The sequence below is a fragment of the Leptomonas pyrrhocoris genome (genome assembly GCF_001293395.1).
Source record: "Leptomonas pyrrhocoris isolate H10 chromosome Unknown, whole genome shotgun sequence".
NCBI lineage: Eukaryota > Euglenozoa > Kinetoplastea > Trypanosomatida > Trypanosomatidae > Leptomonas > Leptomonas pyrrhocoris.
The window spans coordinates 126,319-151,878 of NW_015438365.1; the positions used below are offsets into that span (position 1 = coordinate 126,319).

General features: G+C 49.1%; 12 protein-coding genes across 20 annotated transcripts; 9 read left to right on the forward strand and 3 right to left on the reverse strand.

Moving 5' to 3' along the window:
- Nucleotides 1-368: 368 nt before the first annotated feature.
- Nucleotides 369-1,884, reverse strand: ABB37_04959 (hypothetical protein; the record flags this gene model as incomplete). The annotated part of the gene is made up of 1 exon (XM_015802813.1): nucleotides 369-1,884. The coding sequence occupies exon 1, from the start codon at nucleotides 1,716-1,718 to the stop codon at nucleotides 369-371; it is 1,350 nt and encodes a 449-aa protein (XP_015658329.1). The 5' UTR covers nucleotides 1,719-1,884.
- Nucleotides 1,885-2,885: 1,001 nt separating this feature from the next.
- On the reverse strand, nucleotides 2,886-3,871 carry ABB37_04960 (protein phosphatase 2C-like protein; the record flags this gene model as incomplete). The annotated part of the gene is made up of 1 exon (XM_015802814.1): nucleotides 2,886-3,871. The coding sequence occupies exon 1, from the start codon at nucleotides 3,771-3,773 to the stop codon at nucleotides 2,886-2,888; it is 888 nt and encodes a 295-aa protein (XP_015658330.1). The 5' UTR covers nucleotides 3,774-3,871.
- Nucleotides 3,872-4,474: 603 nt separating this feature from the next.
- ABB37_04961 (putative small nuclear ribonucleaoprotein) lies at nucleotides 4,475-4,990 on the reverse strand (the record flags this gene model as incomplete). Of its 2 annotated transcripts, none has more annotated exons than XM_015802816.1 (1): nucleotides 4,475-4,990. In XM_015802816.1, exon 1 carries the CDS (start codon nucleotides 4,898-4,900, stop codon nucleotides 4,475-4,477), a length of 426 nt encoding a protein of 141 aa, XP_015658332.1. In that variant the 5' UTR covers nucleotides 4,901-4,990. The 2 variants fall into 2 exon arrangements, with proteins under 2 accessions (XP_015658332.1, XP_015658331.1); XM_015802815.1 differs by having other exon boundaries at nucleotides 4,475-4,963.
- Nucleotides 4,991-5,932: 942 nt separating this feature from the next.
- Nucleotides 5,933-6,717, forward strand: ABB37_04962 (hypothetical protein; the record flags this gene model as incomplete). Of its 2 annotated transcripts, none has more annotated exons than XM_015802817.1 (1): nucleotides 5,933-6,717. In XM_015802817.1, exon 1 carries the CDS (start codon nucleotides 6,085-6,087, stop codon nucleotides 6,715-6,717), a length of 633 nt encoding a protein of 210 aa, XP_015658333.1. In that variant the 5' UTR covers nucleotides 5,933-6,084. The 2 variants fall into 2 exon arrangements, with proteins under 2 accessions (XP_015658333.1, XP_015658334.1); XM_015802818.1 differs by having other exon boundaries at nucleotides 5,990-6,717.
- A 662-nt stretch (nucleotides 6,718-7,379) lies between these two features.
- Nucleotides 7,380-8,416, forward strand: ABB37_04963 (putative ubiquitin-like protein; the record flags this gene model as incomplete). Of its 2 annotated transcripts, none has more annotated exons than XM_015802819.1 (1): nucleotides 7,380-8,416. In XM_015802819.1, exon 1 carries the CDS (start codon nucleotides 7,475-7,477, stop codon nucleotides 8,414-8,416), a length of 942 nt encoding a protein of 313 aa, XP_015658335.1. In that variant the 5' UTR covers nucleotides 7,380-7,474. The 2 variants fall into 2 exon arrangements, with proteins under 2 accessions (XP_015658335.1, XP_015658336.1); XM_015802820.1 differs by having other exon boundaries at nucleotides 7,412-8,416.
- A 986-nt stretch (nucleotides 8,417-9,402) lies between these two features.
- ABB37_04964 (putative mitochondrial cell division related protein kinase 2,cdc2-related kinase) lies at nucleotides 9,403-10,338 on the forward strand (the record flags this gene model as incomplete). Its single annotated transcript, XM_015802821.1, has 1 exon — nucleotides 9,403-10,338. The coding sequence occupies one exon, from the start codon at nucleotides 9,403-9,405 to the stop codon at nucleotides 10,336-10,338; it is 936 nt and encodes a 311-aa protein (XP_015658337.1).
- Nucleotides 10,339-11,052: 714 nt separating this feature from the next.
- On the forward strand, nucleotides 11,053-11,865 carry ABB37_04965 (hypothetical protein; the record flags this gene model as incomplete). The annotated part of the gene is made up of 1 exon (XM_015802822.1): nucleotides 11,053-11,865. The coding sequence occupies exon 1, from the start codon at nucleotides 11,104-11,106 to the stop codon at nucleotides 11,863-11,865; it is 762 nt and encodes a 253-aa protein (XP_015658338.1). The 5' UTR covers nucleotides 11,053-11,103.
- A 673-nt stretch (nucleotides 11,866-12,538) lies between these two features.
- On the forward strand, nucleotides 12,539-14,926 carry ABB37_04966 (putative mitochondrial Mitochondrial elongation factor G, putative (MEFG); the record flags this gene model as incomplete). Of its 3 annotated transcripts, none has more annotated exons than XM_015802823.1 (1): nucleotides 12,539-14,926. In XM_015802823.1, exon 1 carries the CDS (start codon nucleotides 12,683-12,685, stop codon nucleotides 14,924-14,926), a length of 2,244 nt encoding a protein of 747 aa, XP_015658339.1. In that variant the 5' UTR covers nucleotides 12,539-12,682. The 3 variants fall into 3 exon arrangements, with proteins under 3 accessions (XP_015658339.1, XP_015658340.1, XP_015658341.1); XM_015802824.1 differs by having other exon boundaries at nucleotides 12,555-14,926; XM_015802825.1 differs by having other exon boundaries at nucleotides 12,572-14,926.
- Nucleotides 14,927-15,821: 895 nt separating this feature from the next.
- ABB37_04967 (hypothetical protein) lies at nucleotides 15,822-19,343 on the forward strand (the record flags this gene model as incomplete). The annotated part of the gene is made up of 1 exon (XM_015802826.1): nucleotides 15,822-19,343. The coding sequence occupies exon 1, from the start codon at nucleotides 17,646-17,648 to the stop codon at nucleotides 19,341-19,343; it is 1,698 nt and encodes a 565-aa protein (XP_015658342.1). The 5' UTR covers nucleotides 15,822-17,645.
- Nucleotides 19,344-20,607: 1,264 nt separating this feature from the next.
- On the forward strand, nucleotides 20,608-22,611 carry ABB37_04968 (sec14 cytosolic factor; the record flags this gene model as incomplete). Of its 2 annotated transcripts, none has more annotated exons than XM_015802827.1 (1): nucleotides 20,608-22,611. In XM_015802827.1, exon 1 carries the CDS (start codon nucleotides 21,316-21,318, stop codon nucleotides 22,609-22,611), a length of 1,296 nt encoding a protein of 431 aa, XP_015658343.1. In that variant the 5' UTR covers nucleotides 20,608-21,315. The 2 variants fall into 2 exon arrangements, with proteins under 2 accessions (XP_015658343.1, XP_015658344.1); XM_015802828.1 differs by having other exon boundaries at nucleotides 20,612-22,611.
- A 794-nt stretch (nucleotides 22,612-23,405) lies between these two features.
- Nucleotides 23,406-23,914, forward strand: ABB37_04969 (hypothetical protein; the record flags this gene model as incomplete). Its single annotated transcript, XM_015802829.1, has 1 exon — nucleotides 23,406-23,914. One exon carries the CDS (start codon nucleotides 23,406-23,408, stop codon nucleotides 23,736-23,738), a length of 333 nt encoding a protein of 110 aa, XP_015658345.1. The 3' UTR covers nucleotides 23,739-23,914.
- Nucleotides 23,915-24,291: 377 nt separating this feature from the next.
- Nucleotides 24,292-25,502, forward strand: ABB37_04970 (hypothetical protein; the record flags this gene model as incomplete). Of its 3 annotated transcripts, none has more annotated exons than XM_015802830.1 (1): nucleotides 24,292-25,502. In XM_015802830.1, exon 1 carries the CDS (start codon nucleotides 24,861-24,863, stop codon nucleotides 25,500-25,502), a length of 642 nt encoding a protein of 213 aa, XP_015658346.1. In that variant the 5' UTR covers nucleotides 24,292-24,860. The 3 variants fall into 3 exon arrangements, with proteins under 3 accessions (XP_015658346.1, XP_015658347.1, XP_015658348.1); XM_015802831.1 differs by having other exon boundaries at nucleotides 24,308-25,502; XM_015802832.1 differs by having other exon boundaries at nucleotides 24,748-25,502.
- Between the last annotated feature and the right edge of the window lie 58 nt (nucleotides 25,503-25,560).

Below are 25,560 nucleotides of genomic sequence, written 5' to 3' on the forward strand. Positions count from 1 at the left end.
AGGGGGAAAAGGGGAGTTTCTTTAGTCTGACAGTGCAAAATCAGTTGAAAATGGATACAACCGAGATGCGCCATAACTTCGCAACGCAGAACCCAATTTGTCACAGTGATATGTTCACATGGAAACATTCAGAAAAAGGCGTAAAAGCATCTCCAGTGCTTCTGCCTGAGTCGCATAACGAATCTTTATGACTTGCATGAAAAAAATGAAGACTGAATAAATATAGCTTGCAAAGTGCTGCCTTTGATGAGAAGGAGATAAAATGTACATAGCGGGAACAAAAAAAAGAACAACATAATAGCAATCATCTTGCTCGTAAGAGTACAAGATTTGAAGAGAAAATGTAGAAAACAAGCCTACAGAGCACATCAATGCAGACGGTCTAGCTTATCCATGTACGTGTTGAGTTCTGTCTTTAAAGCGCCGTATTCATTCTTATAGTCTTTCGAATCCAGCTCATAAAGTCGCAACTTTTCATTTGCTGCGGCAAGCTGCTTTCGTGCCGTGAGCATTTCGTTACGCGTGAGCTTTAAGTCCTGCTGTGTGCTGCGATGCGTCTCTAGCAAATTGACGTTCTCAGTCATGTTTTTCCTCCAACAGGATTGGAGGTTGTCAACATACACTTGAATCTCGAGTAGCGAAGGCATATGCGTAACTCCAGGGGCGAACGGCTTTGAATTGCGTGAAGGCAGACTTTCACGCCGAATAAGCACCTCTTTACAATGCTCTTCGGTCTTCTGCGTCAGCTGAGACACCACCACAGGCAAGGAGTCATATCTAGCGCCCGGCGTTTCGGTGTGACTGCTAGAGACGTTCGGTGCTCGTCGTACTCCCGGGAGAGGCACTGACTTATAAGGCACAAACGGAGCTACAATGTGCTGTGTAGCCGGGTCGTAAAAAGAGTTCAGCCATCCAAAGTGCGGAACACGCGACATGAGCTCTCCACAAAACACGGAGGCAAAGTACAAAATGCACTCATCACTGCTGTTGAACGGTTCGAACACATGATCCTTACGCTCCACATGAATTGTCGCAATTGGAACGCGAGACTGGCCAGACGACTTATCTCTTCCAAAGATAGGAAAAATGAGAATCGCACCCTTTTTCCCGACGTCTTCCATGAAACGATTCAACGCAATCGAGCTCCCAAGCACTTCAGCGTCGGCGTTACCCATGCACCTATAATGAATCTGTTGAGGAGGAAACACAAGTTTTCTCGCTACGTTGGCGATGGAGGCCATCTCATCTCCTTTTCTGACAAAAATGTGACCGTGTGATGCCCGGAGAAGGTTCACAGCACCTTCCAAAAGGTTGTAGAGGCAACAGCACAGTGACCGCGAAACCTCGCTTGAGACGTGCAACTGCGGCGTATCTATCTCCCCATGAGCCGAAGTTGGACGCTGTTTTTGCGAGCTTACTTTCTTCCCAGCTGAAGAACGTGCAGTGTCAACAGTAACTGGCGCTCTCTTGTTGTTTCGACTTCCCGTCAGTTTGATCACTCCCGCGCCAGCGTCCGCGTTAAGTGTGGGTTTTGACGAACAGGAAAAACCGGCAGCATTTGAAAATGTTGTTCCCTCGTTTGCAGTGATGGCATCGGCTGCGTTGCGAAGTCGTTTCGTCAGAGGTGTCAACTGATCTGCTCTGAGCGATTCATTCGCATTCAGCAATTTGTCGATGATAGTCGCCACAAGGCGAATCTCCTCTCTTACGTCCTCCATTAGAGAATAGAAAGGATTTTTTTTTCAGGACGCAAATGATCTCTTCTTTTTATTATTATTATTCTTACATATGCTTGAAATCTTTGGGAAGGCAAATAATTCTCGAAAAACCGCTGAAAGCTGCGAAGGGTGAAGTTCGTTCCGATACGCGCCTTTGACGGTGGACTGTGGAAACAAGGAAAGCGAATTTGTCAGCAGTAGCATTTTTATCGGTGTTATGTTAAAAATCGTTGTTCCCGTCGTTATGGCGGGTAGGAGTGAAGAAACAAAAACCGTAAATTAAACAACATAGGAAAAGAAAGAGTAGGAGATATACGAAAGAGTAAACGCACATTTCATTTCTCTTTTCTGGTCCCAGGGTGCCTCGATGTAAAAAGAGTGTTTACATTTCCAAAGTTTTGCTCGAACACTAAAAGTAATACTGTACAGCCTGCACAGTTAGCAGCACAGCTATTCAATTACATCATACATCCAATAATTGTTATCCCCAACATACCTTGTTTGTCGCCTATTTGAAACCTCGTACACTAGCTGCACTACTTTTTACACTGTGTTCTTGATTGCTAAAACAACCCTTGACGCATAAAATGGTACACAATAAAAACAGAGAAAAGTAAAGGAAGAAATGGGAAAACAAGCAGGCTTCACTGCTTCACATCCCTAAAACTAATCAAGACAACGGTGCACAGCAAAATACCAGCGCAAACATGAGAAGAGCAGCATTTACTTCTTCAAAGCTTCCAACGCGCTATAAAAACACGTCGAATAGTTTCATTACATGTGTATCCATCATGTTTGCTGTGCATTATTCAAAATGGTTTCAACCAGCCCAGCGAGACTGAGCGTTTTTCAATTGTCTTGATTAGAAAAAGGAGGAGCAAAAAAAAAATTAGCTCAAGAGAAAAAGAAAAGTTTCCTCTTCACCAGTGCATCACCAATTCTTGCAACGATATACATATACGGGGGTCAAAAAAAAAACACTAGTGAATGTATTTAAGTCACCATGTCGGAAGAAAAACAATAAAGAGAAAGCCACGCAGCATCAAAGCAAACAATCTAACCAATTCGGTGAAAAAAAAAGGAATATACTAATAATAATAATAATTCAAAACAAATCAAAACGGAGAAGGGAGCAAGCGCAGTTTAACGAGGCTGCGCGACGTCTAATTAACTCTTAAAAAAAGGCGGCTTGAATTCGGCAACGATGATGGTCATATTATCCGTTCCTTCCTTCACAGTGTTCGACTGTGCAAGACACCGATCCAGTACCTGCTCGCAAACAAGACTGATATCCACCGCAATTGGATTGCCGTGTTTGTCAATCTCATTATTACGAATAAGAGTTTTCACGAGCCTGCAACATTCTTCGTTAGAAAGAACATCCCAAATTCCATCACAGCCAATCACAATAAACTCGTCGTCGCTTCGCGACGGCGTTACGGTCACGTCTGGGAGAGCAGTAACGGCCTGCTGGCGCCAGTCAGTCGAATCATCAGATTTAAAATCCACATCACCGAGCGCACGACTAACCGCCAGCGTCATATCCACACGGTCATTCTCCACCTGACAACCGGCAGCTACAATTCGTGCCTCCTCGGAGGGCACGGAAGGCTTGTGGTCGACACTGAGCGGGACGACTTTGCCTCCACGGAACAGCACAGCGCGACTGTCGCCAGCATTTGCGCACACGATTTGCTGGTTTGCCAAGTAAACACAGTTCGCTGTTGTACCGCTAGATGCAAATTTCTGACAGATTTGCTTATCAATCGCCTTAAAAGATTCTTCAAAGGCCGTTTTCACATCACCCTTGTAGGCAGCAATATTTTTCAAGAGTTCGTCGAGCACGTGAGCGCGGCAATATCGTGCTGCTTCGTCCGATTGGTGACCGTCAAAGACTCCAAAGAAGGCTTGGTCCTTGTTTCCGTCGAGATTAAGTTGCGCGACATGAGCGTCCTCCATCGATTTGCGCCATCCCTGCATGCTGCAGCTCCCAACCCGCAGGTGCGAAGTCTCAAACACCGTCGAGAATTTTTGAGTTTCTGGCTTAGCAAGCATATCAATCAAATATTGGTTGTGAAAAAAAAAGTCACTTTTGGTTGATTCAAAGCTGCGAGTCCACTCAATAAAACTCGTTGACAGGCTTCTTTCCATACTTCAGTGTTGACACAAAGGAATAAAACGGTAATAGAATAACGAACAGAAGATCGCAGGAGAGAAAAGGTGAAAGCGAAAGTTAGGGAAAGTATTTTAAACAGTGAAAAGAGCAACTGACGTCGTTAATGTGGTTTAGTTTCGCATATTGCTGAAAAAAAAAAACGTTCGGTTGTTCAATTAAAAAAAAACATTATTTGGAAAGTGAACAGCTGCATGAATATAGAAAAGGAGCTATTAAAGCCTCAGTGTTTGCCGAGCAGTCTGACAACCATCTACAAAAGTCGATACTTAGTACTTCATTGCATATTTTATCTGGATGTTGTGGTTGCTTTTCAATGGTACTTTTGGCTTTTGATTTGGGAGAATAGCATCACTCTCTGGTAAACAACAGCGGAGAAATCGCAGCTCCACAAATGAACACCTCAAAAACTACTAAAGAGAGAAAAGAATGTCTTTCTTCTCGCGGATATGCGAAATAATACAGGTCCCCAGAGAAAAACGCGACGCCAGTGAAAAGCTGAACAAGCGCCAGTTCTCGTCTCATCGCTTTCGTATGATTCGTTTCAAAGCCGGAAAACTATCTTAGCAAGCAGAATCAACTGCTACCTCAATTTTCTCCGAAGCTGCTTTCCTTTGTTCGCCTTTGATGGTGCCTTTTTAACTCTTACCGGCGCAACCTGCTGCGGTCGCGAGCGCAGAACCGGAATGCGTTTGAGCGACTTTTTCAATTCTTGCTGCACCGCGTCACGCCGCCATTGCAATGAGGGCGCTGCTTTCATTTCTGGGGGAAGTTGAATGACGCGAATATTGGAACCCCGTATTGTAACCCGCTCACAAAAGCTGTACGACGAGTCTTTTGCTTGATGCCGGGCGTCACTCAACTCTACGTTTCCTTTTTCGGTGTCGTACGCCACAAGCTTGCCTTTGTATAAGCTTCCTTCCATCGTTTCTACAACGACTCGAGAGTTGATGGCTTCGAACACCAGCGAGGCGGGAATATCCTTCTCACTCGAGCTAGTAGCTGTCATTTTGATTAAACAGCTGCCACCTATTTTTTTGGTAACTATATGAAAGTAGTGATACAAAGTAACTTCAGTGCGTGTAATAGAAAACAAAACTGGAGAAAAGAGGAGAGGAGAGAAAAAGCGAGTAGAAGGCAACGGAGTACCTTTTAAACGAAGCCTGAAAAGGAAAAAAACTTGAGAGATCCATAAACAGCTCTGCCTGATGGAAAGACGAGTAAACACCCGGGCTGCAATCACAGAAGGTAATGCACAACTATTTCAAAGATGAACAATTTGAGGAACTTCATTTTTCTTCTGCTCTCAACACGACTCTATAGTTCCAGTTGCGATGTTGAACCTCGATGCCAGGGAGTTGCGATTCCGCAGGCTTGATTTGGAAAGCAAACAAACGAATCGAAACACAGAGAGGGAAAACGAGGAGAGGGCGGTTGTGCGGAAACAGCGAGGATGCCGTCGACACCGGCGAGATTTCGCGGGCGCGGCACGACGCGACTGTCTCCCCTCCCCCCCCCCCCGTATTTTCTTTTCCCTTGCAACAATCCGCAATCTTTGTGTGCGGCAAAACGGTACTTTTCAAGTTGTCATTCTCTTTCCCCGCTTCGCGCAAGAAATGTGTACAACGGCGAGGCAAAGAGCGCATGAAGTTGAACAACTCATACAGAAGTGGTAGCCTGCCGTACCGCCGCCACATCTGTAGCGGTAGAGGCAATGCAGTCTTGGTGCGACGTTCGTTTAATGCAAACGCTGCGGCTTATAAAAACGAGACAATAAACATTTCTTCTGTACGTTACTTTAGTGCGCGTTTGTGCAGTTTAGGTCGTTTTTATGGCACGCAACAAAGATGACAAAGAAGCAAAACGCTCTCCGGGTAACTCGACTTTTACGTTTCACACACTTTTCTGCATCTAGTACACTGTAGCTTTGAAGCGATATCAAGGCGCTTCGTATGCGGAGCTTAATGTGCTCCTGTTTCGCGGCTTCGTTTTGCCTCCATAAACTTTCATTTCTCTCTACGCTTCGTTTGACTCTAATTCCAGTGTATAAACCGCAACCTCTGCCTTTCTGGCTTCTGTTGAGCTTAACTTTTAAAAAAGAGTTTTCTCTGCTGCGCCGAGCAGAGCACACTTTCGTTGCTATTTCGTTTCGTTTCAAATCAACGCTTTCCGTTTTTTATGGTCATTGCAAAAATGGACTGGTATGCTCTCTCTAAAAACATATCAATCACTGAAGTGCCTTCAAACAACACGGAAACCAGTGTCAACAGGACCAGACTCAACTATGCGCAGACTGTCGTTTCTCTCGCGACTGCCATTGGCCTAGTGATTATCACTTTAGTTGACCTTCTTTATCGAAGCACATCCCGTCACAGTAAGTTGCTAAGGGTTACACGCGAAACCCGTTTTGACGGCGCGTACATTCTAGGCAAGCCACCGAAAAGCCGAGCTCGTACAATACTGGAGAACGGGCTGAAGACACATGAATTTCGTATCCGCAACCCTCCGCAGTACTCGCGAGTCATTCCTGCAGTTGTTTCTGACGCTCGTGACGCAAAGCTGGACTGTGTAGAAATGCTGAATAAGGTTCGAGTGATCCTTTCAAAATCTTACGGCAGAAGTGCGGAATTGATGTCGATGCGTTGCTGCTTGACATGCGTTAAAGGAGCACTTTCCAATGAGCAGTCGGAGCGTTTTCTGCGAATCTACGAGCGCGTCATGTTCTGCTCTCATCGTGTCAACGGAGATGAGAAAATTGTCACATCTGACGAAATCCGCTATATGCATGCTTTTTTCTACAATAGCGTACTGAAAGTAATGCAGTAACTCAATATTACTATTACTGTTACTATTATTATTATCATTATGTACACCTCTTTTGCTTTTCCTTGTCTATTTGTATTTTAACGGGTTTTCTTTTTGGCGAATGGGTGGCTTTTCATCCCTTATTTTGCAAGCAGTCTAAATCAAGGATGTTTTCACTTGCGGCCCAGTGACTCTGTAGTGAATCTCAGTAAACAAAGAGAATGTCCAATTTGGAAATTTGTGAGCTATTGTTTTTATGCGGCTGCAATCATCTCCACAGTGTGTAGTTGTTATGGTTTTCTTTTGCTTTTCTCAATACAAACAGGATAGAATGAAGTCCTTCGAAAATGGATTAGAGACACGAAACGCAAGTATACGTATTTTTATTGCACACAGACACACATACACAAAGTAAAAAAAAAACCTCCAGCTGGCATGAACGCTGCTTCTCGGTAGTATCCCTCGTCGAGGCAATTCTGTTGATAACACAAAAGGTTATATATGTACAATCTTTTTTTTTTTCTAACGAAGAAAGAGTTTTTAAACCGGCAATAGTGCCTTCTATGCACCTCCTTTTTTTTCCTTTCACAAGTCGCCCTGTTTTTTTCTTCTCATCTTTATTACATCTGGTTGCTTTAAATTATTCACTGGCTTTACTCGCACATCAACAATCGTGTTTCTCAAGAGTGATAATGAAAATAAAATTTGTTTGTTCAGTGTGCATAAAACAGAAAACTTGAAGATCCTTTCCCGTTAAATACTTGGTTGCTAAACTGAAATGGCGATTACAGTGAAGCTTGCTAACGGCACGCAGCACTCCGTAGATGTGTCAGACTTTGGTGTCACGGTGGCTGAACTGAAGAAGCAGCTATCCAGTGCGCTAGAGATTCCTGCCGACGAGCAACGGGTCATACTTCGCGGTAAGGTGTTGAAGGATGATGGCGTGTTATCTGCCGTTGGGATGGAAGACGGGAGTGTGATTCACGTCGTGCGCAGTAAGAAAGCAGCCGCTTCAGCTCCTTCAGCTACGCCGACAAGCGCTTCCGCCGTAACTTCCTCACAAACCCCTAGCGCACCAGCTCCGCCTACCGCAGCAAGCCAGCCTTCACAGGCAGAAACGCCGGCAAACCCGTATGCCGCGCTGATGAGCACTTTCGGTGCATCTCAACCTCAACAGCCCTTCGGCGGGGGTAATGCTTTTTCCGCGCCTGGAAATCCTTATGCCCAAATGGGCATGGAGGGTCCTGGAAATCCGTCGCCGCAGCAGGCGGCTGAAATGATGCAGAATCCCATGATGCAGCAAATGATGCAACAAGCACTTAACGACCCCCAATTTACGCAGTACATCATTCAGAGCTCGCCGCAGCTCGCCGCTCTTCCGCCGGCGCAGCAGCAAGCCGTTGTTCAAATGATGCGCAACCCATACATGATGCAACAAGCAATGGCAATGATGGGCAGCGGCGCCGCTGGTGGGGGCGGAATGCCTAACTTCGGCCAACCCGCAAATCAGCAAAACTCGAACTCTGTTGTACCAATGGCAGGTTTCAACCCTGCGATGTTTGCTCCGCCGCCACCTCAGGGCAACCCTCGTGAAATTTACCGGGAGCAACTTCAACAGCTGCGTGAGATGGGATTTCCAAACGAGGAGGCGAATATCGCTGCGCTTCAGCAAGCCCAAGGCAACCTGCAGTTTGCACTCGAGCGACTTCTTGGTGCGTGATCGACGCAATTATCACTCCCTAAATTCACATGCTAGCAACTATTATTGTTTCTCACCACCTTTTCTTTTTCTGTCTGTGCTTTTTGGCTGTTTTTTTTTTCTGCCGCGTTTTGTTTGTTTCTCTTTTAAGAACTGTTGACATCCGCAGCAACAACATATATGTTTTTGGATAGGTAAGCCGTTTTTTCAAAGTGATTTCTTATAATGGGTAGTTCTCGCCAATAACAACCAAAAACAAATAGAAGCAGAACAGCTGAAAAAAGATGATGCTGGGCGGTACTTCTCTTTGAAGTAGTAGGAACAAGTAGTCTCTAGACCTGAATATTTGTCACAGCGGAAACGAAAGAGCTAAGGATTGTGTGGCTTCTTGTAATAAAGCGTCAAAATATGGAAAAAACAGTACTGGTATATTTTTCCAGTTTTAGGTGCGAATAAGCCTCTATGTTTCATCTTGGCGCTTCTTTTGCTCTTACTTCTTCTCCCTGCCTCATGTGTTCTCTTGATGTTGCTCTGTTACACATAAAACGGTTTGGTAGTTTAATTATGAATTGATGCGCGCTAGCAATTTTGGTTTTATTTAGCGGTTTACTTTTGCAAACAAGCACACTTTCCCTTTTCTGTTCGCTTTCAGAGTCGTTTTTATCTTTTGACCTTTTTCTGGTCTTAAGCAATTTTTCTCTTTTATTTAGATACGCACTGTGTCTCTCTTTCTGCAATCAAGGTTTTCTGGTAGAAATTGCAGCTCTTTTTTTTTCTACGCTGTCTACTTTGTTGGGAATCAGAAAGCAACAACAACTGGAACCGAAGATTGTCTTCAACATCTTATTTATCAGCTGTTATTACTATTATTATTATTATTATTATTATTATTATTATTTGTGCGTTAGTTTGTTTGTGTAGCTTTTTTGGCGAACTAAATCCACAAGTAGGAGAACGCCGAGGTACATTAGAGTTATTTCTTTTCCAGCTATTGCGTACTGACTGAAATGTCTGCCTTTGGTCGCATCACCACTCGCGGTGCGGAAGCTGGTATGCGCGACAATCTTGATCGGTACAACCGCCTTGATGTTCTTGGCGAGGGCACCTACGGGGTTGTTTACCGCGCAGTCGACAAAATTACCGGCCAGTACGTCGCCTTGAAGAAGGTTCGACTGGATCGGACGGAGGAGGGTATCCCGCAGACTGCTCTCCGCGAGGTATCCATATTGCAGGAGTTTGATCACCCAAACATCGTGAATCTGCTGGACGTTATTTGCGCTGACGGGAAGCTGTACCTCGTTTTCGAGTACCTGGAGGAAGACCTGAAGAAGGCAATCGAGAAGCAGACTAGCGGGTACTCTGGCATGGAGCTTAAGCGCTTAGTGTACCAGCTGTTAGATGCACTGTATTTCTGCCACCGCCACCGTATTGTTCATCGCGACCTCAAGCCCGCGAACATCTTGCTGAACTCTGGAAATGTGCTGAAACTCGCTGATTTCGGCCTCGCACGCGCATTCCAGGTGCCTATGCACACATATACCCACGAGGTTGTCACGCTGTGGTACCGCGCCCCTGAAATCCTTCTTGGGGAAAAACACTATACCCCTGCCGTGGACATGTGGAGTGTTGGCTGCATTTTTGCCGAACTGGCTCGCCGCAAGGTTTTGTTCCGCGGTGATAGCGAGATTGGCCAGCTCTTTGAGATCTTCCAGGTTCTTGGTACACCGGCGGATGCAGATGGCTCGTGGCCGGGTGTTTCGCGTTTGCCCGACTACCGTGACGTCTTTCCGAAGTGGCCCGCAAAACGTCTCGGCCAGATTCTTCCCGAGTTGACTCCAGACGCCATCGATCTTCTGTCTCGGATGCTCAAGTACGATCCGGCGGAGCGTATTTCTGCAAAGGAAGCGCTTCAGCACCCGTGGTTTAACGATCTCCGTTGGTAAATCGAAGCAATACCGGGAGAATACTTGCATTGTTTTGCTTCGATCCAAGTGAAACCTTTGAAATTTGTCAACTCACTTAGATAGTGCTTTGGTTTTGTGAGAACCACAAGAAGCAAACTAAATGCCATTCTTTCTTTAGACTTTTTTTTTCTTAGAAACACTTGACTAGACTTCCGTTGTTTTCTCTCAATAGACATTTTTTTTTTTTTACAAGCTTTATACTTTGTTTTCTCATCGTTTCAGAAGACAATCTGCCTTTTAGATCTTACGAGCCTGTCCTTTTCCCCTGCCGTTCACGTTATCTTTTTCCTGGTTCATTGCAAGTACTTTTGAGTGGTGATGCAAGCAAGCAAAAAAACACAAACGGAAGCAACCAAATCGAAAAAAAGGTGATGATCAGTAACTGCGATCGCGTGCATTTCTAAATAAATGATAAGAATGCCACTGCCTTGGGTTTATACGGTCGATTAATTTGAGCGGATGGTTCTGCGCAGAAGTAGAGTTAATCGTTTGTGTGTTCGGCTATTTGGACAGAAATACAAGTTAATTGCTTAATTACGGTGATATGCTGTGCGGTGTTCCCCTGGTGAGCTTCGCTGACTTTTCACAACTGTGCAAACGAGCAGCGAACACGGAGAGGTTCTTTACGGCGACATTATTCGGGCTCCTTACCTCCCTTCTACCCGCTCCTCCTATTTAATTTTCATATTTGGCAGAATTGCTGACCTGCTTTTGTGTTTCTTGGCCACACTGCAGCCCCACAGAATGGCAAACACTAGGTTCAACGCAGACGTCGCGGCAGAAGCCGCAGAGGAGCACTACAGCCTGCAAAAGCGATTAGTCCGCTTGGAAGCCGAGGAGGAACAACAGAAACAGGCCGCTGAGCAAGCGGCGCGATACGAGGACTCCGTGGACACGAGCGGCGTGGATCGCGCAAGACGCAGGAACAGCGCCTTGCGGGAGGAAATTGCAAAATTGGAGGTGCAACTGAAGGAGTTGCAGACTATCAACGTTGCCGATCTCCAGCACGAGTATCAGCGACTTGACGGCCGCCGTGCCCACTTACTGAACGAGATCGCAAGCTTGCGTCGAGTCATAGCGAATCAGAGCAAGGACGTGCGACGTGCCACTCGCGCAGTGAATAATCAGCGAGAGCTGCACAGGCAAAACGATGAGCACCACGCTTCCTCGAACGCAGACATACAAATGTTCAAGGATAAGCGCGAGACCCTCGCACAGGAGACGCAGCGCCTCATTCGCAAAGAGCGCCACTTAGGGTTGGAGCTGGAAACCTTACCAGCGGCCGGCGAGGACAGTGAAGCGGTGACGAGCCGTCTGAGAGATGACAACGCAAAGAAGGACCAAACAATTGAACGCCTGGAAGCGACATTGCGGGAGAAGCAGCAGCAGAAGCAGCAGCAAGCAAACACGGAACAAAGCCCTGCTGCGACACCTGTTGACGAGCTCAAGCGCTTGCGGGAGGAGTACGTGCGCCTCAACGATCGGCTGAAACGAAGCAAACAGTAAACTTTCGGCGAGACATGAGTAGCTGAGCTTCCTTCTGCTGTTGGTTGTCGAGCGGCCCTTACTTTTTGTACGCATCGCTGCGAAAATGCTTTATTGCCGAGTACCACAGCCGCGCACGGAGAGATGTTAAGAACTCTCACTACTCTAAAACTATGTAAAATATGCTTGGTTTCTCTCGTTTTGAATTTCCCGCCCTTGCTGCGCAGGCTTCAAAACACGGTCTTGTTTCACTGTTTACCTCCATCCTGAGAAAAGGATTCTTCGCTGATATGTATGCTAAACACTCAAATCGTGGAATAATGATAGTAATGAGGAGAGACGTGGATCTCCAGTACAAGCAGCTTTTCTTCCAGTTATTGCTTCGAAGGACACAAAGCGCCTTGCGGTTTCTTGAGGTACCACGTCAGACACACGTGCCGTTGTGACCTCGCACGTTAGTTCGTTTTGCTTTGCTAATTCAGCAGCAGCAGCAGCGCGCATGCCTGTGACGTTTTTTTCCCCCTCTTGTTCACAGCCAAAGCTGGTGCCTTGAGCGCTGGGTTTTGTGACGGGACGCAAAACGTTTACTCTTTTTACAACTTCCTTTCCTGAATCCCATCTTGCTTTTCTACTGTCTTTTCCTCTTTCTTTGTTTCTTGCTTCATCTCTTTGCACGAACCCAACATTATTACTGAGGCAACTTGTTCACGAGGGTTTATGGTGCTCAAGCACGCTAAAGACGGCGCCGGCGAATCATATCTTTTTCTCATTTCTCCAGCTCTTCGTGACCGCGTGCTCTCACCTTTCGTCATTTGAGAAACCGCCGTAGAAGCACATCATGATGCGGAGAGGCGGTTTTGCCCGCATGATGCGGTGCAGCGTTCCGCTGCTAGCAACACCTGCCTTCCTGGAGGCGGTGAAGCACACGCGCAACATCGGTATCAGCGCACACATTGATAGCGGTAAGACGACGCTGAGTGAGCGCATTTTGTTCTACTCTGGCCGAATTGGCAAGATTCACGAAGTGAAGGGCGGTACCGAAGTCGGCGCCACGATGGACTCGATGGAGCTGGAAAAGGAGCGCGGCATCACCATCCGCTCCGCTGCCACGCAGTGCCACTGGAAAAATAGCACCATCAACATCATCGACACACCTGGCCACGTCGACTTCACCATCGAAGTGGAGCGCGCACTGCGGGTGCTGGATGGCGCCATTCTGCTCATGTGCGCCGTCGGCGGTGTGCAGAGCCAAACGCTGACCGTGGATCGCCAGATGAAGCGCTACGGCGTCCCGCGCATTTGCTTCATCAACAAGCTGGATCGCGACAACGCCAACCCGCAGCGTGCGCTGAAGCAAGCGCAGGAACGTCTCGGTATCAATGCGGCGTTCATTCAGCTGAACATGGGCACTGCGCAAGACTTCGAAGGTGTGGTGGATGTGATCGAGCAGAAGGCGGTGTACTTCGACGGCCCGTTCGGGGAGACCCTCCGCTACGAGGCCGTGCCGGACTACATCAAGGAGGACATGGCGGCCGCCCGCAAGGAACTCGTCAGCCGCCTTGCTGAGAATGACGAGGAGATGGAGGCGGTCTTCCTGAACGATGAGGAGCCGACGACGGAGCTGATTCACGCCTCGATTCGCCGCGCCACGATCGCGAACAAGTTCGTGCCGGTCATGGTCGGCTCCGCCTACCGCAACAAAGGAGTCCAGCTGCTGCTGGATGCGGTGGAGCGCTACCTGCCGTCTCCCGAAGAGCGCCACAACTCCGGCTTCAAGGTCAAGCGGGTGAAGGACGAGGACAACAATGTGTCGGTCGTGAAGGACGGCGAGATTGAGCTCCTCACCGACGACGAGAAGCCACTCGTCGCCCTCGTCTTCAAGATTGAGGAGACGAAGAAGTCCGGCTTGTCGAACTACGTGCGCGTGTACCAGGGTAAAATGCGCAGAGAACACCTCACGAACATCCGCTCGGGCAAGAACTTTCTTCCGCCCAAGCTGGTGCGCATGCACGCGGATAGCGCCGAGGTGGTTGATGAGGTGCGCGCGGGCGACATCTGCGCCATCCAAGGCGAGGTGGACGCCTCCTCCGGCGACACGCTCATGAAGGCCGGCCCGCAGTCTGGCTCGCAGCTCTTTTCCTGCGAGGACATGTACGTCCCACCGCGTGTCATTTCGGCTTCCCTCAAGACGAAGGACTCGAAGGACGAGGGCAGGGTGCGGGAGCGCATGGCCGCCTTCATGCGCGAGGACCCCACCTTCGTGAGCTACCGCAACGCCGAGACGAACGAAGACATCGTGGAGGGCATGGGTGAGCTGCACCTGGACATCTACGTGGAGCGGCTGAAGCGAGAGTATGGTCTGCAGGTGGAGTTGGGCAAGCCGACTGTGAATTACCGCGAGATCATCACCGAGCGTCAGGAGTTCGACTTTGTATTCAAGCGGCAGAGTGGTGGCGCGGGTCAGTGGGCGCACCTCAAGGGCTACATCGAGCCGCTCCCCATCGACATGTCTGTGGAGAAGGGCACGAAGAACAAGGCCACATCACGCTGCTCCAACGGCGACATCCGCGAGTCGCTGCAGAAGTCCGTGATGAAGCAGTTGGAGCGCAAGATCTTTGTCAAGGGGGAGCTGATGCACGCCCCGGTGTGGGGTGTGCACTTCCACCTCAACGGTGGTGGCATGCACGAGGTGGACTCGAGCGATCAGGCTTTCAAGAACGCCACCCAGGAGCTGTGGGAGACGCTGCTGCCAAAGCTGAAGCCGACGCTGGTGGAACCATTCATGGATGTGGAGATGACCGTACCAGCAGCGAACATGACGGATGTGGCGACCGAGTTCTCGAAGCGCGAGGGCGTGGTGACGGAGACGGTCGTGGACGGCCCCGATGCGGTAATTCGCGGTGAGACGGCGCTAGACACGATGTTCGGCTTCATTTCTGACCTGCGCCGCTTGACGAAGGGCCAGGGCGACTTCAGCATGCAGTTCCGCGAGTACCGCCCTATGCAGCATTACAAGGCGCAGATGCGCATGGATGAACGCAACCGCGACCTGAACCGTAAGCCCTATAAGCTGATCGAGTAGGCTCGTGCGAAAAGTGAGGTGCGCCACCACTTCTTCACCCTGTTCTTGAAGTAGTATTTTTTTTTGTGTGTTGTTGATGATGGCGGAGACGTTAGGTAGGTATGCGCAGCACGGCCCTGTTGGCGATGTGGTGCGTTCTTCACATTGGGTTTCTTTTTCGCATCATTTGTTGGGAGCTACACATCATACAGAAAAGGCAGCATCATGGGAGAAAGTGGGGTTGCTTTTCATTACAAAGAAAGATGCGTTTCTGTTGTCTGAGATGCAGTTTTCGCAGAAAGACGAAAAGACAGGCGTGAGGGCACGCTGATGTAGCGCAATCGTAGGGTTTGTTGACGGCTCTTCTTTACTGTTTTTTATTCGTGTTCGCCCCTTTTTTTTTCGATCTTGATCACCTCTTTTTTTGTTTGAGTGTACGCTCCTTTTTTTTTCCCCTCTGTTCCCTTTGTGGTCTAGTACTACTATTACAATTACTAAGAAAACTAATCATTTCCACACGCACATAAAAAGGAAAAAAAATATGGTGTATGTGCTCATCAACTGCAGGACAGAAAGCACGTAGGAAAAACGACCTGTTTCCTTTTCAGCGTTTGCTACAAGAAAGTTGATAATCGGCCTGGCTGAAAACCGATTTCACGTTTTCACGCCACGCATTGCACGTCGGCGGAAGAAGTAGTAGTCACGTTTGCCTGTGCTTTCTGTTAGGCAGTGACGGCATCGCTCTGCTTAACGGACGAAAACAATTCTCTTTCTGTCCTCCGAGAAGCCCAATGCTCCACTTTAATTCTGCTGTGACCGTTTCTCTTCTACTTCCTCTCATCTACTCTCGTTCGTTGCGTGTTGCTTTCTTCATGCCTTTCATGTGTGTCCGTTGTTCATTCCTGCTCCTTCACGAAGGCGCGTATTGTGGTCGGGTATTCTTGCTCCAACACGCGAAAACCATCAAAAAACTAAAGCAGCAACCACTCACACGCTGCAAAGTAAACGCGGACGCAAAAGATTCTAGTCGGCAACTCACCGCTATTGTTTTCTTTCTCCTTTTGGGTCTTGAGTTGTTCGCACAGATCCTTTCGTTAGCTAATCCAGTTCAACAACAACAAAAAAACCACCTCTCTTTTCGTTTGCGCTGAGCATCTGTAGCTCTGCTGCTTTTGTGTCGAAGCGAGGTGCCACTTACGTAAACAGATTTCGCTCTCTGTTGTCACCTCATTCGAAATTCACAATCGCACGCACGTATTTCTTTCTCTCTCTCTCATTACCTTTTTTTTTGTGCATACTGCTTTTTCTTTATATTGCTGAACTGCTTGCACATCTAACGAAAAACAACGCTGTGCAACGCAGCGGCTTTCTGGCACTCTTTTCTCCTTCCTCTTTTCCTATATGCAACAACGTGAAGACGTTGATTTCTTCTTTTTCAGGTTTTTTGGTTATAAATTGAAAGTCGTGGAAGCTCTTCTCAACTTTGGTTTTGACCCTGCCTTCGCCATTCTCTTTTCTCTTCTCTTCAACGCGTTGTTTATGTTCTTTTTGATCTTTTATGGAAAGTGTGTGCTTTAGCGCCGCGCGTAGTAACGCTTCTGCATTCGTGTACCGTTTTTTTCTTTTCCTTTTAGCGTACGGGCTACGCTGAGAACAAATTCCTCCAGTAAGGTATCTCTTTTCGAATGCTAGCGTAGCCTTTCTAACGTTTTCTTGACAGGACAAAACTATCTCTTAACCCACGAAGGAATCATTTCGTAGTTAAGCAGCATAGCAGAACAAGTTCGATCTCTCCAGTGCAGCACATGTAAGAAAAGGAAAAGGAAAGAAGTCAAACTCTGGTGTCGAGAGAACTGCAAATTGGGAACACAAATAAACTGCATTTTTGTATATATCTGCGCAGCAGGCAGGACTATTTCTGCCTACTCAGCCCTGATACCTCTCTATTCTTGATGCTCAGCAACTTTTTTTTCCGCTACCATCTCCGAGTGTGTACTTTATTTTCTCCTCTTCTATTCACCAGCTATTTATTGCCTTTTTTAAATTTTCTTTACCTTCTGTACCACGGTCGTTATTTACATCTTTGTAAATACGGTTGTTCATTAAAAAAGAAACTATGAAAATATGTACATTACTGTGCTCTTCTTCCTAAATTGCTAGAGAGGACTGGTTGCCGTTGGAAAAGAAAGGTACTCACCTCCTTTGCTCCTACAGTCCCGCTCTCTCTCTTTTTCTTATTTTTTTTTTGTCTAGTGTTTGATTCATTCTTTACTGCTTTGCTTTTATAAGGTCGTCGACGTAAGTTCGTTTTTCTTTCATCGACACTTATTTCTTTATTTTATTTATTTGCTGTTGTGCGTACTATTTTTGCTGAAAAGCGACCTTGCACCACTGCGAGTGCATTGTTGCGCTTTCATTTTTTAGGTGCGCCTGTGTAGGAGGGCCAGTCTTGGCCGTGCTGCCTCTCTCTTCTTCTCTCTTCTTTCTTTTCTTCGTAGGCGCCTCCCTTAAAAAAGAAGCCGCTGGCATCTTTTTTTCTTTTGTGAGCTTTTTACGTGCTGCCGCAAAACTCTGTTTTTTTACTCGTCCTGTGATTCAAATCAAGACGAGTGTCTGAATCATCTGCAACCTCTGTGAGCGGCGACTGCAAGACACGATTTATAAGTAAGCGTTCTTGTGCTACGGACAGAAGCCTGGCAGACAATCTTCTTCTTTTTTCACTTTTCCTCTATACATCAGAATGGGCTGCGGATCTTCGCGCGAGGCGTACGTGCGCGACCGCCGCGCCTATCACGGTGTTGCGATGGCTCCTGCAGTGAGTTTCGTCGCAACCGGCAGCTGCGACGTCGTCCACTCCGCTGCATCGCACAACGTCAGCCCGTGGGAGACGCACACCGGTGCAGACAAGAAGGCGGACGGCGACTTTTCCCTCGGCGTCAATGAGGCGCTGCATCGCCGTATGCGTCGGGAGCGCATTATGGAGTGGTGCGATGCAACACTCGGCGTCATGCGGGCGAAGCAGCGTGTACCTGCGCACAAGCCGCGATACGACCACCTGACCCAATTCCGCGGGTGTCACCTGGGGATGGTGGATGAGCTCTCTACCTGCATGCATGTGGCGGAAATGGCGGTGAGCGACGGGGCAACGCGGTCGGAGGACCGCAGCCTGCCCAGCTCTCTCTCCACAAGCGGCTGCACCACCTTTGTCAACCACGCTAGCATCGATCTTGACGCGAGCATGCTCAAATTCGTGTCCCACGGCAGCGGAATGGCATCGCTGAACGCATCTTCTGGACCGCCGGGCAGCCGTGCACGCACGTCCAGGTCCTCCACGAACCCATCTTTCTCTGTTAACTCGAACAGCTCCCCGTCGAGCCACAAGATGCACTCGCTGCAGCGCTACAGGTTGGATGTGTGCAACAACGGCCACACCCACCGCGTCAAGCTCGTGCTGCTCGTCCCGCCGGGTGACATCCTACTTTCGAGCTCCACGGTGGACCGGCACATGGTGGCTTATCACCTGCACCTCAAGGAGGAGGTCGGGCACTTGATCGGACACGATGACGTTATTTTAGGTGGTGCAGTGAGCCCAGACGGACGACTGGTGGCGACGGCGTCGCGTGACTGCACCGCCATCCTGTGGGAGCTGCCCTCGTGCAAGCAGCGCCGCTCTCTCCCGCACCCGTCCGCCGTCCACGCATGCCGCTTCTCATCGTCCGGGACGCAGGTGGCGACGGTGTGCGCGGATGGGCTGTGCCGCGTCTGGACTTGGTCTGACACGGACGTCGTACAAACGCTGATGTCTCTCGCGACCGGCATTGACGGCGCTCTCACGTCTCTCGCCTACACGCTTGGCGACCGCCATCTGGTTGTGAGCGGGGCGGCCAGCAAAGTCTTTGTTTGGGACCTCCACCGTGCTGGGGAGGCGGGCACCGTCTTCCGTCAGCACCACAGCATCGTTATCTCGGTGGACGCGTCGCGCACACTGCAGGACATCGTGGTCAGCGCCGACGAGCGCAACGTGTACCTGTGGAACAGTCAGACATTGGCGGTGCTGCACTGTATCAACGTCGACCCGTTGTGTCTGCCACGCCAATGCCCACCCAGGAAGCTGAAGGCGAAGGACGCCGCCGCAGACGTTGAGCCGACCCGTGCCGCGTCGTTGCGTTCGTTTTACTGGACCACCGTCCAACTCGTTGACTCGTGCTTTGGCGTCTTTGTCGTGGCGGCGGCGAGTGACAAGTGCGCGCACTTCTTTGGGATACGAGATGCCGCACAAACACAAAATGGCGACAAAGCCGCATCGTTGAGCGCACACGTCTCCGAAGTTTTGTCGCTGCCGTTTTCCTCCTCTCTCAGCAGTGTCGGTGGTGGACCGTGGAATTCAATTGTCCTCGGCGACGCCTGCGGCAATCGTCACATCTTAACGCTGATGTGAATCGAATCTCCCTCTTTTCTCTCTTTTTTTGTTTTGTGCCTCTCTCTCTCTCTCTTTTAGGAGTGTTCCTGGTGTGCGGCTTAAAAATATGGTTGAAGTTACGCTTAAGGAAAAGCGGCATAGCCACGTTACTCCCACGTTTGGAATGTGGAGTATTAAAAAAAAAACCCTGTTGTGATTACAGTGCCTCCTTTTCCCTCTTCTTTTTCTTCTTGCTGAAGCAGGTGAGCCGCTTTCGTTTTTTTTTAAATTTCCTAATTGGTTCGTATTAAAACTGCGTCTTCTTTTGGTTTCCTATCGACTGTTTCGTGTGATGATTATTCAATTGTGTGATTACGCAAGGCTAAGTGAATCAGCCGATCTTTCCTTTCTATTATTTGACGCTTCGTCGATAAACGGTATGTCATTTCCCTTCGCTTCGGCATCTTCTCTCTTCTTCCTCCTCTCCGTCTTTTTAAGTTTCTTTTTTTTTCCGACCAACAAAAGTACGATAGCTAGCTTAGGACTAGTGTACGTGTGTTGTTGGCGGTGAATTACACCCTTTTGTGCGCATGGCAAATCTGCAGCGAAAGATGAAAGCGAGATAAAACGAAAACGACCACCTGTACCCAAAGAAAAAAGTACGGACCATAGTTTCCTCTGAGTTCGCGGTTTTCCTATGTGTGATGTAAATGGATTAATACGCCAGGCAACGTAAATAGTAATATTTGTTTTTCTGTTTCCGACGAGAAGAAGACGTCTTTGCTCAAAGCTTTCTCCTTTCCTTTAAGCCTCGTTGTCGGGGTTTTTTTTTGCTGTTCGCCTTCACGTTTTTTTTTTTGGTTATTTCATCGTAATGAACATCGAAGTACATATCCTCAGCAAGTGTGTTACCTGTCACGCAACGGACTGATGAAACCCTATCAATGGTGATAAACGAGCAGCGCAAACACTGGGTTTCCTTCTGGCGTTGAAGGCTAGCGTGTTGGTTGACATCAAGGGTTGTGCGGTGGAGCGGCGCTTTACCAACCTGAAGTCACAAAAGGCAAAATTGAGTGCAGTTGGGGTAATGCGCAATAATCTGCAGCTTGACAGAATACCAACCAAAAACGAGAAAACCACGTCGCCGACTGTGACGGTGTTACCTCGCAAACGGCCACGGCAACTCAAACCTTTCCTGCTGAATCCTTGCCACCGGATCACCACCGACTTCAGCGTCTTCAACGTTTCTTCCCTTTTTCCTCCCTCCCTGCTCACTCTTTCACGAATGCGTCCTCGACCGCACAGGAAGGAGCAATCGGGCACACGACTCTCCTGTGCCACCTTTCCTTCTCTGTCCACACCACTCTCATCCCTGAAGCATCCGTCCGATTCTTTCTGATCAGCAGTTTAGCGGGCACGAGTATTTTCTTTCTGTTGCTGAAGACCTACGAGCTGTGAGTTGCCTATTCCTCTAACGCACTCACACACACCAACGACAAGCTTGTCGCTCTCCACTAACTTCAAACAACGCCTTTTTCTAAGACTATTTAGCTGCTCTAAATTCTTTCTGTTGTGAGTTTGATTTGTTGGTGTTTCTTTCTTTCTTTCGTTGCCGATTTGCGTATTGTATATACTCTTCTCTCTGTTTCGGCTACATAGGTTTTCTTCTTCTTGCGTGTGTCCATTGATCAGGCTACACTGACGAGTACCTCGTTTGTGACGCCCTGCCTGAATGGTGTGCGTGGGCGACTTGCTCTTTCAAACGTGAGACGAATAAGGCTTTGTAGAATCTGCGTGGGTTTCTCTATGAGAGCCGCTTTCAGCTGGTAGTCTGCCAGTATTTCCGCGATAATCAAAGGAAGCAGCGTGTGTCGCCTTCCATTTTGTTGGGCGATTTTCGAGGACCGCACTCGCTAGGAAGAGGCAGCAGCGCATACGCACGTGCACGCACACCGATTTACAAGAATAAACTTTGTGCCGGGAAGAAACACGGAAAACAACAACGAAAAAAATGTCTATTTCTGTGTCGCTTAGCTTCGACCATGCCAAGGTCGGGATGCGTGTGCAGGACTACTGGGGCCGCACCGGCACCATTCGCTGGAGCGGCAAGCTGGAGAAGAAGGATAATCCGCCGAACAAGGAGACGGGCAAGCACTTTGGCGTCGAGTACGATGAGGAGAGCGAGAACCCCCTCCGCAGCGACGGCACGTGGGGCAGCCGCCGGTACTTCACGTGCGAGCCCAAAAAAGGCTGCCTCGTCAAGCCAGGTGAGATCTACCCGGAGATAAACGACGAGCGGGTGACGATGCTGCGGGAGCGCTTTGGCGAGCGGGTGGCGTCGTGGCACGACTTTGAACTCGTGAAGTTCTGCATCGCTCGTCGCTTTGAGATGGACAAGGTGTACGAGATGCTTGAGAAGCACCTGCACTGGCGCGAGGTCTTCCAGCCCTCGGCGGAGGAGTACTTCCCGCAGACGATCAAGGACGACTACCCGTGCGGCTACACGGGCACCACCGACTACGACGAGAATCTGATCTACTGCGAGCGTCCGAGTAACGCCGGTCACTGCCACCCATCGGAGTTTGTACGCAAGTACACGCTGCCGGTGATCGGGCGCTGGCACGCGTGCGGGATGGAGATGGGCAAGCTGCGCATGCGTGCCACCGACTACCACTGCAAGCGTGTGTGCTACGTTGTAGACCTGCTGAACGTGAAGGCCATGACGCGGCCGATGATCGGCTTCGCACAAACGCTGGCGACGGTGGAGCAGGACAACTACCCCGAGAACCTCGGCCGCGTGTTCATCGTGAACTGCCCCGCCTTCTTCCGCTTCGCCTGGAAACTTGTGAAGATCTTCATTGACGAGCGAACGAATAAAAAGATCAACTTCTGCGCACAGGGCAATGCGGTGGAGGCGATGAAGAAGGTGATGCCAGAGTCGGAGATCCCAAACTTCTGCGGTGGCACGAGCAACAAGTGGATGGAGACGGCGGGCGGCATTATCGGCTCGACGGATCCGGCGAACGCCTGGCGCGGCGCGGGCTACAGCCTACCGAACATGACGGATGAGGAGCTGAAGGAGATGCAGGTGAAGCTAGCGGACGAGAACGAGAGCCCCATCGAGAGTTTCCGCGAGGGCGAGACACCGACCGCGACGCGCTCCGTTGGGTCCGATTTCGGATCAAACGCCGCGGCCTCTACCACGAATGGCAGCCCCAACGTGAATGAGCCGCGGATGAGGAAGGATGGCGCGTACGGCCCGAGCGATACTAATGGGAAGGCGTCGCCGAACGAAGCCTCCCGCTGAGCCCTCGTTAACGCAGCGGCTCTTTTTGGGCTCGTGGTATACATAACCCCTGTTTTACGCACGCCTGAAAAAGTGTGTATGAAGGTGGCGGCTGTGTGAGTTGAGTAATGCCATGTTTTTTTCTTTCTTCTGTGCGTATGAGAAGCCTGAGTGAGTGGAAGTCGATGGGCTGACTTGGACGTGTGAGGTCTGCATTTGCTTATCAATGAGGGCGCGAGGGGGAGAGAGAGAACGAGAGACGCTACAGTAACATCGAGGCTGGGAGAAGGCTGGGAGGGCGGAGGTGAAACCGTTTATAATGACAGAAAGCCTAGCAGGAGAACTGGCAAAGCTATTAAAATTTTTTTTTCACCTTAGCGTTTCTTTTTTCGAGCGTTTAAACGCTTTCTCTCTTCCTTTTTTTCCCCCATTTTAACGTGGAGAGTAACAACTACTGTTTTTGCTTTTCTCCTCCTGTTTTTCCCTTTTCTGTTACTTTCGTACTAGCATGACGATCTGTTGTCGGCGTCCACAGCTCGCTCTCACGTGACAGAGGACGCGGACGATTGGTCCGTTACGAGTGCTTTCTGTATATCATTGGAGAACGCAGGTGCTACGAATTCCACTGTACCGTACTTCTTTTTTTGTGTTGTTCTTGTTGTTACTCGCGGTGCTCTCTCTCTCTCGTTTTGACCTTTCATTCCGCTTCGGATACGACGCTCTACGCGCGTGAATGTCTTTTCCTTCTCTTTTGCGTGGAAAGATACACTGGCACCCATTTGTTGTTGTTGTTGTTGATGTAGGCCCCTCTCGCTATGATGAGTTCAACTTCGCGCACTCAACAGGGAACTCTTCGTTCTCACGTTTTACATATTTCTCAAGATGGTAATACTCGGCGTTACGGTGCATTTGTCTTTCCCCCCTCCCTTTGCTCCCGCTTCCTTAGTTCAGTGGGAACACGTTGTACATGTGGTTTTGATTCAGGGGCGTTCAGGTTTCTTTTTTTTTTTCTTGTCATGTCGTGCTGCAAGCGTGACCCCCTCTTCTGTTTTTTTCTCTTCTCTTTGTTTACTCAACGCAATACAAACATCCCTCGACCACGTTTACTTTTATTATTATTATTATTATTATTTTTTGTTCTTCCCTAATATATATATTTCAGTCTCTTGTAGAAGTGGTGCTTGAATGGCAGCGGAGACGCCTTCACTATTTTACACCTGCGCACAGGCGGGCGCCACCTACGTTTGCGCCGTAACGACTCTAAACAAAAGGAGGTACAATAACTATTTCAAACTGCGTCAACACTGATGCCGAGATCAGCTTCAAACCTCACCGCAAAAAGGAATCGTTACTTCGACGCACGAAAAGTACACAATGCTAAGGTGCGTTACGCGCTAAGCTCTTCACGATAAAACATCATGTATCCGCCACGACACCGTATCGTATGAAAGCGAAGCAACAACAATAACACACACACACACACACACAGGTGACAACAACACCTGGTGATTGTTACTCGCAGACATCCAAGTGGATGCCTATCGCAACCTTCTGCCTATTTATGTGGGTGGACGTTCTGGTATCTGCACACGAAACAGCCTCCCGCTTCCCTCCCCCTTTCCCTCGTTTCCTCTCACTTTATTTCTGTGACATTAACATTGTCTTTTGCATTTGTGTGTGTGGGTGCGTACGGCGGACACCAGGTCCTCTTCACAACAGAGTTAGCAGTTAACACTCAGTCGGGGTGTACGCTTCACCACGTCCAAACGTTAGCATAACACCGCTTACATTGTAATAGAGAAAGAGCAGTGCTACTACAGCTTTTTACCTCTCTGCTTAAGCCCTAATAAACCACCCCAAAAAAGATAGCTTGAGGGTCTCGCCTACCGTGCCTCTCCCGCTGCTATCGTTATCGTAAAAAGAAGCCAGCAGCTTAACCCCAAGAAACAGAGGAAACAGCGCTCCTCCTGCTTTTGTGTTTGGGTGGGAAAAGCGGGTGCCGTCCAGGCTACATCTGTGACATTATTGCTATTATTGTTCTTAATTAAAGTTACGCTTCTCTTCGTTTTTCTTCCATTAGCTGGTCTGCCCTCTTTCCTGGACAGCATTTGGCTTAATTCAGCTTCTCTCCTTTCCATTTTAACTCCTTGTTGGTGCAGCTGGTATTGTTATTCTGTCTTCTTAAGGTTTTGGGCATCGGCTTCGCCTTTTGCCTGGTCTAACGAAGTGACTAAAAAGGAAGATAAAAGCAACGACAATCAAAACAAACCATGTCCTCGACGCATGCCCTACGAGATAAGTGGTTTGCTAGCTTCCTCCCGCTGCTCACGGCGGACATGGTCAACACCGATTACAAAGGCAACTGGCAGCTAGCATCGCAGGAGCGCACCCAGAAACTGGACTGGATCACGTCCGTCGAGGAGCTGTGGTCCACCATGAATTCGCTGCCGAAGGTGCATCAGCTAGGCATGGGCAGCACGCTCATATTCGCGCGCAACAAGAAGGAGCCGCCGAGCTACGAGTCGCTTCCGAATGGGTCGCGTATTACAATTAATCTGTTGCGGCCGCCCACGACGGACGGCGGGCTAGAGCTGGTGCTGGCCACTGTGATGGGCGAGACGGTAGCCGAGAAGGCTAGCGGGGGCCGGCCGGTGTGCGACGTGTTGCGCATTGCCGCACGGCCCAGCCGCGAGCACCCCGAGCAGATCCGCGTGGAGGTGTGGCTGAGTGACTCCACCTGCTCGCACGCCGTGACGGAGTTCCTCGCGGAGGCGATGAGGGCGAAGGGCCTGGCCGCCAACACGTATAGCATCTCGGAGAGCACCTTCGACACCGCCTCGCCCACGACGAAGGAGAGAAAAGGGTCGTCGATGGTGCTCAGCCCGTCCTCGCCGGCCATCGCGAAGGAATAGTCGCGCGGGCTTTGTGGCCGATGGTAGGGTGAGCTGCAGCGCGCGCCTTTTCGGCGAT